This window comes from Solanum dulcamara, chromosome 3 (genome assembly GCF_947179165.1).
Source record: "Solanum dulcamara chromosome 3, daSolDulc1.2, whole genome shotgun sequence".
Classification (NCBI taxonomy): domain Eukaryota; kingdom Viridiplantae; phylum Streptophyta; class Magnoliopsida; order Solanales; family Solanaceae; genus Solanum; species Solanum dulcamara.
The window spans coordinates 77,139,839-77,149,766 of record NC_077239.1 but is presented as its reverse complement, the minus strand read 5'-3'; the positions used below and the strand labels follow the sequence as shown (position 1 = coordinate 77,149,766).

At 37.0% G+C, this 9,928-nt stretch overlaps 2 protein-coding genes across 2 annotated transcripts; one reads left to right on the top strand and one right to left on the bottom strand.

The window, feature by feature from the left end:
- The first annotated feature begins 556 nt into the window (after window positions 1-556).
- LOC129883701 (calcium-transporting ATPase 12, plasma membrane-type-like) lies at window positions 557-3,649 on the top strand. The gene has a single exon (XM_055958313.1). The coding sequence runs from the start codon at window positions 557-559 to the stop codon at window positions 3,647-3,649; it is 3,093 nt and encodes a 1,030-aa protein (XP_055814288.1).
- Window positions 3,650-4,438: 789 nt separating this feature from the next.
- LOC129883058 (ATP sulfurylase 1, chloroplastic-like) lies at window positions 4,439-8,273 on the bottom strand. Its single transcript, XM_055957606.1, has 5 exons — window positions 7,641-8,273; window positions 5,803-6,208; window positions 5,279-5,539; window positions 5,104-5,190; window positions 4,439-4,830 (listed from the first exon to the last, which is right to left on the bottom strand). The coding sequence occupies exons 1-5, from the start codon at window positions 8,153-8,155 to the stop codon at window positions 4,693-4,695; spliced, it is 1,407 nt and encodes a 468-aa protein (XP_055813581.1). The 5' UTR covers window positions 8,156-8,273; the 3' UTR covers window positions 4,439-4,692.
- Window positions 8,274-9,928: the final 1,655 nt, after the last annotated feature.

Here is a 9,928-nt window from a genome sequence, read left to right as displayed (position 1 = left end):
TCAGTGATACTCCATCCATTCCTAAATATTTGTTAATTTTACTAAAAATAGATGATCCACAATATATGTCATCCTTACTTAAAAATAGACGATTCACAATACATCCTATAAAGTTATAGGTATGGTAGAAAAAACACATAGTTTTTTTTTGTGGGTCATGCAAACCCAAACTGTGACAAATAATTAGGAACGGAAGGAGAAGCAATACAACAGGCAAGCTGTAATCCAATACCACTCTTATAAGCTTTAAACGAAGACCATTCTCAAGTCAAGAACAAAAAGACAAGCATACAAAACAAAGATCTTATCTAACATTCCACTGTTAAGTCTAGTCAGTTATTATCTGCAACTTCCAACTTGTAGCCATCAGCTTTTGTCTATAAACCAAATTGTAGCCACACTTAACACGGTCTACCCACACTTTACTTTTGTCTATAAACCAACTTGTAGCCATCAGCTTTTTGATTCAGATTTTCCTCTTTCCCAAAATATACATTCAATCACAACATATTCTCAAACTAAAAAAACATCAGTCAGATATTATAACAACAAAATCATGTGTGACAACATCTTGCAAGTGCAGTTACCACCTATTTTAACCTCCCCCGCCAGGAAAAGATGGCGTTGGGCGTTTAAAATTCTCTATACTGCCAGGGCATTACTGTCTACAGCCAGGAAAATTGTTGCGGAAAACAAGACTGAGCTCTTGAGCAACTTTTCGCGCTCTCAATCTTACACAACAGTTGATATTGAACCAGAATGTTTTTCAAACATCAACAAACCAACCTTAGCAAAACTCGTTCGAGTTAGAGATGTTCAACAGTTTGGTGGGGTGGATGGCTTGTTGTTTATCTTGAAAGCTGATGCTGAGAAGGGTATCCTAGGTGATGTTAAGGATATTGCTTCTCGGCGCATACGTTTTGGAACCAACACATTTAAGAAGCCATCAATAAATCTTTTGCAAATCCTGTTGAAGAGCCTCAAAGATCCCAACATCATCATTGTACTACTGTATGTTGTTTTATCCCTTTGTTTTGGGATAAAAAAACATGGGCTGAAAGGATGTTTGGATGGGGGAATTATACTAATTGCCCTGTTTCTTGCCATCAGTCTCTCTGCTTATTGTAACTATTGGCAGAAACAGCAACTTTATGAACTTTGCCGGCCAATTGAAACTGTCCCCATTCTTGTGATTAGGGATGGGAAGGATACGCGTATCACATTATCTGAAGCAGTTGTTGGAGATGTCATTCGCTTGAAAGCCGGAGATCAAATCCCTGCTGATGGGATATACATAGGCCAGCAATCTTTACAAATTGATGAATCAACCATAACAAGGAAAAATGACCTTGTGGAAGTTGACAATAGCAGCAACATGTTCTTGTTATCTGGTAGCAAGGTCTTGAAGGGTAACGGTCGAATGATTGTTACAGCAGTAGGCATGGATACAGCATTGGCAGAAATCATTAGTCCAGTTTGTGTCAATCATGATCATAAATCACTTTTACAAAAGAAACTGCACAAACTGACCTCACAGATAGCAAAGGTTGGTTTGGCTGTTAGTTTCCTGGTTCTCTTAGTGCTGTTGGTCCGTTACTTCATAGGGAATATGCGAAACAATGGGAGAAAGTTGTTCATTGGAGGTAAGACAAGTATACAAGATGTATGGAAAGCCTTTCTTGGGATTCTAGCAACTCCAGTTGCAATTGCATCGGGTGCTATTCCAGAAGGTTTAACACTAGCTTGTGCACTAACCATAGCTTACTCAACCAAGAAGATGATCGCTGATCAAGCACTTGTTAGAAGTCTTTCAGCTTGTGAAGCAATGGCCTCTGCTACAGTGATTTGTACAAACAAGGAAGGCGTACTGACTGAAAACTCTCTGCAGGTCAGCCAGTTTTGGCTAGGCAAAGAGTATATTGGAAAAAGTACTTTCTCCTCATTCGCACCAGAAATTCTTGATCTGCTTCATGAAGGAATGGCGCTGAACACAACCAAGATCCCACCAGATGGATCTTCATTTGAACACATTGAGGATCAAATTCAAAAGGCAATTTTGGCCTGGGGCAACAAAAGCATGAATATGGATTTACAACAACTGAAAAAAAGCTGTACACTTGTCCATGCTGAAAGCTTCAACTCGGAATACCAAGGGCGTGTTTTGATAAGGAGGAATGCTGACAGCAAAGTACATGTGCACCACAAAGGAACTCCAGAGGCAATACTGGAAATGTGTTCACGTTACTACGAGGAGACAGGAGATGTCAAAGATATAAATGATGATGCTAGAGCAGCGTTGCAGCAAACAATTACAAATATGAAAAGGGATGGTTTGCAGTGTGTTGGTTTTGCATATAGAGTTGTGACAGCAGAACATCAGATTGATCATGAAGGGAATTTCCATCCCAAGCTCAAAGAAGATGATTCGATCTTATTAGCATTTGTCGGTCTGAAAGCCCCATGTAGAGAACAAGCACGGAAAGCTGTGATGAACTGCCAAGATGCTGGGGTGAAAATCAAAATCATTACAAAGGACGATATCCACACAGCTCGTGCATCAGCTATTGATTGTGGTATAATTGGTCCTGATCACAATACATCTACTGAAGAAGTCATTGAAGGAACAACATTCCAAGAATATACTGAAGATGAAAGATTGGAGAAAGTTGATAACATTCGTGTGATTGCAAGAGCCTCAACGCTGGACAAGCTTCTGATGGTACGATGCTTGCAAAAGAAAGGTCATGTTGTCGCAGTTACTGGAGACAGAGTGGGAGATGCAGAAGCGCTTAGAGAAGCCAATGTGGGGCTTTCACTGGGTAATCAAGGAACTGACACAGCAAGGAACAGCTCGGATATTGTCATCATGGATGATAACTTTGCTTCCATAGCTAGAGTTCTAAGTTGGGGAAGAACCACATACAACAATGTTCAGATATTCACCCAATACCAACTAACAGCAACTATTGCTTCTTTGGTGATAGACTTTGTGACAGCAATTTCAGCTAACGAGCCCGTGACCATCAACATTGTCACAGTAATTTCAGCAGGCAATGTTCCCTATGCAATGCTTCAGGTACTTTGGGTAAAGCTGATGGTGGGGACATTAGCAGCCGTGGCTCTCACTATCGACAAGCCTGGAACAAAGCTCATGCAACAGCCACCAACTGACAAAGATGAGCCATTTATAACCAATATCATGTGGAAAAATATACTGGGACAAGCGTTGTACCTGATCTCAGTGTTGCTTACCATCCAATTCACAGGTGAATCAGGATACCAATTAAGTGACAAGGAAAAGGACACAATGATCTTCAACATCTTTGTGCTTTGTCAACTATTCAACATATTCAACCTGAGAAAGTACGAAGGGGGTCTCCTCAGAGAGCTAAAAACAAAGCGGTTATTTTGGGGGATTGTGGGAATGATAGTCGTTATCCAAGTTGCGATGATTGAAATGCTGAAGAAGTTTGCATGTACAGAGAGGTTGAATTGGCAGCATTGGAAAGTTTGTATTGGGATAGCTGCTTTATCATGGCCAATTAGTTTGCTCATAAAATGCATACCTGTTCCAAACAAGCCTTTGTTTAGTTGTAGGAAAAGCCAGAACTTTAGTTACTCAAGATTTGGATCAAGTGCTAGGATATAGAAAGTTTGCCTTGCCAATTCCTAGCATATCTTCTTGTACATTCTATAACACTTGCATCTGCTTCTACTTGTATAAAATTTACTATTGACAGTTTGTTTTTACCTAAAGGCATTACTCAAATTAGTGACGTACTCCATCAAATATATTCATCTTCTTTATACCATTTCTAATAAAAATATATCACAAGTTAAGATAGGCAAAATAAAATTATAGGTGAAGGAAGAATCTTTGCAAAAGAATATTATTGGTGGAGGAGGAAACTTTCAATGTTATAATGGATTGCATATAAGATGATTTATCAGATATAGTACTTGGATCCATCTGGGACGATATAAGAAAGAATCTTTGCAAAAAAAAAAAAACTCAAAACTTTTTTCTATTTTCACAAAAAACCATGGTCAAACACTTACTATGTATCGCGTAATTATTTCCTACTAATTTTCATTAGTGTTATAGCTTAGGGGAAATCGTGTATTAACTAATGCTTAACGGTTTATATAGACATCGTGTTGGTTTTAACGCACAAATTTTTCCCCACCTAGTATTAACCATATTTAGTAACTACACATTATCACCTAATTTCCAATATAGGCAAGGGTCAAGCTGATTTTGCATTTTCTTAGTGATCATATCTCCTCGTAGAGAAGTTCAAATGACAAATCAGTTTGATGCGTTGGAAGACCCTTAATTTGATGGGTAATGTGATTCCAAACTCTTCATATCCTGGGAGATGCACACGAGAATTGAAACCTGGAACACAATTCCTTTTCTTGAACCAATGCAAAGATATAACACCCGAAAACCTGAAATTCATATTCATGACAGCAAACATATGATACAACTCCACGCAGATGTGTCGACAAAGTTAAGGTGCCGTGTTTGGCACTTAAATAATTTACAAGATGGGAGACACTTTTTCTCACACAACAATACCAGTGTCTCCCTATTATTATTGTCCTTTGAGAGGAATGTGGTACCAAACCTGGAGCTACATTAAATTTTAAGGTTTCTCCCAAAACACACCATTGATACTGATGATAGCTTCAAACTGCGACAGGTTCAGGAACTTTGCCATTCTCAGATGGAGTCAAACTATCATAGTAGTCCACCAAGACCTTCCAACCACCAGGGCACATAAAACCATCTGGAGGGCTCTCTTTGTTCTTTGCAAGTGCTCGCATCTGGAAAAAACAAAAATTAGTTGTGCCTTCAAGTAAATACGCCATACAGATTAGCGGCCTTTTTTTTTGGTCGATAAAGAATCATACATTGTAGTGATTTATGTAGCTTCTTTTGTACAGCATACATATTGTAGCCAACTCAAACTTTAACTACTTGAGAGTCTATGTCAAATACTGTCTTCTATACTTCTATCTATAGCATGGAAATGGAGAACTTCTCTTTTCGTCAGGAGTATGGTGGAACAGAGAAAGCTAATGATGAAGAGAAGATACCTTGGTGCCTGATATGAAAAGGAAATCTTGAGGCCGAGAAGGATCAAAGAATGCCATTCTGTTCTGAGTTTTATCATAAGCAGCCACCTGCCCGAAAGTTCAATGTTCACATTGTAGTACGAAAAAACTAAATGATATATAATGCACTTCACACCACGAGTCATTGTTGTAGTACCTTGAAAGGCAAGATATTCAGCCGCTCCAGCCCAGGAGCCATACTGAGTACCTTCTTTCCATGATCTGCATCATAAAGATCCCTCTTCTCTAGTGGATGGCCCATGCCAGCTGGATCACGGCCCACAATGTAGAAGTTAGCACCTGCATTGATGCGGGCCTTTGCATGCCATTGAACCTCTGTTGGACCAGCATAGTGCATGGGAGATGGGAATATAGAGACTACGGTGGTTTCTGGATCAAGCACCCCATCCTCAAGTACCTGAGAAGAGTTCATTGTACAAAACATTTAGAAAGCAGCACTATACTACAAGAATCAGAATAACATACCACAACTACTACTACTACAACTCAATCCCACATTAGCTGGGGTCCTCTTGAATTGAGAAGTACCTAAAAAGGCACTCATGTTTGTTCAGCTAGGACTATGAACAAAATAGGTAAGGGTGGGTGTTAGTGCTTTCTTTTTATAGCGAAAAGTTTGAAGGAAAAAAATTAAACATCTTAATGTCCAAGAGCACAAACCATCTCATGTTGCTTCATACGCCACTGAAGTGGAACATCATCTGCCTTTGTGTAACCTCCAAGAGGATGAAGCAAAAGGACAGGATTCTTGTATCCCATCTCAAGAAGTCGACGACGAGTGTCAGTCATCAATAATGCGTGACCGTTATGCACTGGATTTCTGAGTTGAAAAGCAAACACTGCATCTGCATTGCGCCTCGTAAATTCATCTCGAAGTTCAGCAGGGGAAAGACGGAACCTGTCAAGACCATCATGATACTTGATTGGTTCTATAACTTCCAAATCACCACCAATTAGCCAGTTTCCAGCATGAGTTATTGCTTGCTCTGCATAAGGTAGACCTGGGGCAGTGGTTCCCCAAGTTCTGGCTGTCCGTTCTTCTTTATTATGCTTGTAGATCTCAACACTGAAATTATGAAATGAAGAAAGAGGACATTGTAAGTGCTCATCTTGAATTTGCAAACAGATAACAAGCACAATAATAGTTAGTCTAGAGAAGTTAAGATAAACCAATTTGCAAAACACTGGAGGATCTCCATGACATCAATGACTATGATACAATTCAAAATGTAAAAAATTTCACTAAGGAAGCCACAAAGCAGGGAAAACTCTGGAACAATTACATATTGAACAGATTACATTAAAATAGAGAAGAACCTGGATCCACGACTCAGGTAAATTCTTGCGCATAGAGAAATTTTAAAAAGATGAAGAGTAAAAAAGGTGCCTCCAAGCTTTACTGCCAAAGAATGATCAACATGCTAATTTTTAGATTAACAGTTAAAACCAACTAAAACTTAATGGGGGTGATATAATTCAGGATCATTGTACCATAACTATCACAAACCAATCACCTTCAGTTTTCTTTATGAGCATTTCCCAACTTTACTTGAATGATTAGAAAGGTAACTGTTCGTATTAATATCTTGACGCTTAAATTGAGATAATCCAGGGAACTACATAAAGTGATGTTATTTTCGTGGAGGTTATCCGACACATGAACCTGGTTGTGTTTTAAATGCCTATAAAAAGTTAAGATGATAACAATGGTTGACCCAAAACAGTACAAGCTTACTTTTTCTCCTATGCAAGTAGTCCTGCATGGAACGGGCATATTTTTCTTCTTCTATGCAAGTAGTCATGCATAAGTGTTAGAGGTTATTGATGTGTACATGAGTGTTTTGTAGAGTGTTTATTCAAATAAAGATCACTTTACCGAATGAATAGGGGGGACCATAATGATGCCTAAAATCCTATCCAAGAATCACCTATGGTAACACCAGTCTTTATCATTATAATAGTGAGAAAGATAGGAAAATAAAATGAACAAATCATGCTAGGAGGCCAGTATGAAATCACTAGTAAAGCATGGGCACACACAAACAAATCTCTTCCAGATAACAAGAGACACATTTGGGAGCAATACATATTACTTCTATCATATGTATGTAGAAAGCAAAACATTCTAACAACGGCAGCCATTGCAAATGCTTCAACAGTACCAACAACTCAAAAGATTCCACCTTGTGAATTAGGGTAAGTGCCAAGTTTTATTTAAAAAAAATTCACTTATCAAAGCACATAATCAAAAAGACTCCACAATTGGTTATATTTAAGGTATACATTTACTACAAGAGCTTGAGAACAAACAATTCATTTGGATTGCATCACATTATGAACAAATTTTTGCTTTTGACTCTAATTATGTATATATTTAACATATCAATTAGTCAATTATATAGTACATTAAGGTAGAAAAATTGCCTTGAACAAGAAAAGAGAATCAACCCAAAATCTGTATGTTACAGAAAGAAATGCAAAGAAAAAAATGTCCTTACTCGTTAAGAATGGCAATAGGTTTGTCCTTATCATCAACAAGGGCAACACTGCTCGAATCACCGATGTTATTCTTATAAGAATCATCAATGGCGAGCACAATCGGCACCGACATGTTGACGACTGAGCCGTCACCAAGTCGGAGCGAATTGAAATGAAGAGTTTGGAGGAACTCGGATTCTCTCATGAATCCTTTCAATGGGCTAGCCCAGCCTTCACTGAGCACATGTACCCATTGAATATCAATCTTCGATAACTTGATCTGTGGAAGAGACAAAGCTTGTCTCCTCTTCAAATCTCTTTGTGGCTCCTCGACTACGAGCTCCACAAGTTTCCCACCATCGGGCTCGATCAGCCCGCACCGGATTCGGGCCGACGCCGTCCCCGACCCGGCCCGATACTTGGAACGCCATGAAAGTGGGAGATTGAGAGGTAAAACGAAATGGGTTTTGTGGGTTTTGGGTAGAGATTGAGATGGACCTGGGGTTTTGAGAAAAAGAGAAGCCATAGTCGCCATTGGCAAGATGTAGAGAGGCTTTCTCCTCTCTCTTTTTCTCTTGGGGGGGTTTAGGGGGAAAAATTTGGGTTTTTAATGGAGTAGAAAGGGAGAAAAAGAAAGTTGGTGGGGTCTTTGGGAATTAAATACTAAATTTTTGGACTGATCTGTGTTTATAAATTTGGGGGTGATAGTGAAAGAAAGAGAGAAAATGGAAGGTAAAGTGCTAAATGACTTGGAAATTTTTGGAAGGATTTGTTGTTATTTGTAGGGACATAATTTTGAGGGGATGAACTTGGACACAATTGTCTTGGATTAATGTTATCATATCTTCATTTGAGCTTGCCTAGCGTTATGATCAGTAAGTTATTGCACTAGAACGGATTTATTCAATGTGCATACAAAGATCGCACTAATAAAAAAACATATGATATGAAGTGATTCTATAGGTATGCATTATGCAACACTTTTTGGCAAGCTAACATGCAAGTGCCTAAGGATCCTAAAGTACAAAATGATATGGTCAAAGATGTGAAGTTCTAGATTCTGATATATCTAAAACTTAAAGTTGGATAATTTTTTTCTTGTGGGAAGACTTATAATATATATTTTTTATATAATTTTTCAACATTTTATATATTAATATTATCTAAAATTTAAATTTAATTAAAATAACTTGAGAAGCAAAAGTAATACATTTTTTGAGACGAAAAATATTTAATTTGAATAAATAGTATACGACCCTTAGATGTAAATTCGGACATGTTGATTATTTTGGATTTTTTTGGCTCATACTTTATCAAGAGACAATAAGGAACACCTTTCATGTAAATGGCAAAAATGGTCCCTTATGTTTTGAAGGAACAATATTGATTCTTTCACTCTACCAAAAGTTAACGTTTTTGGTAATTGTCAAATATTTAACAAATTGTGTTTTATTAAATTTGGCAATAACTATTTGGGGAGGGGGCGGAGAAGATTTAACAGAAACTCAAATTTGCGGGTATATTATTTACGATTTTTATTAATTTTATTCTCTTTCCAGAGCCTGGTGTAGTTTTATACATACAATTTTTGTTGTTATTTTTTTTTTCTGTTTTTCATATTCTAGTATAATTTTTTGTGTTGTAATTTCTAGAATTTGATGAAATTTTTCTGGTGTTTTTGATTAAATTCTTTCTTTTTCCATAATTTTTGTCAAATATAACATGTTAAATATTTGATGGAGATTAAAAACATTAACTTTTGACATACTTAAATGATTGAACTTGTTCAAAGCTAATTTAGGGTCTATTTTAAACCTACTTCTAAACATAAAGGATCACTTTTGACATTTTCTCTATAATAACAAAAGTGTGGTATCCTTTAATCAATTACTTTTAAGATTTTAGAATGATTTCATCCAAGTGGAAGTTTGTCCTTACCTTGTCTTAGAATTATTGCTATGCACTTTGTTACTTTCAAAGAATCCTCTTTTTTATATTGATTCAAAATTGTACAAATAAATAGTATAGTACTTGTACTATTTATATAGGAAAGTGACATACGCCCTCTTATTATTCAACACATACACTTATTTTTATCCAAATGAACCTTGTTCAATATTACAGCAAGATTCAAATGTGGTCTTCATTACGTAAGACACTTGTCTTGCAAAATATAATAATGTTATAATGACCAAATTAAAACATTAACACAACACTAGAATAAATTAATATTATTATAATTTAACTAGCTGACCAAGGTAATCATATATATACTTTTAATTGCTGTATTTGTTTGGGTTGATCTTAA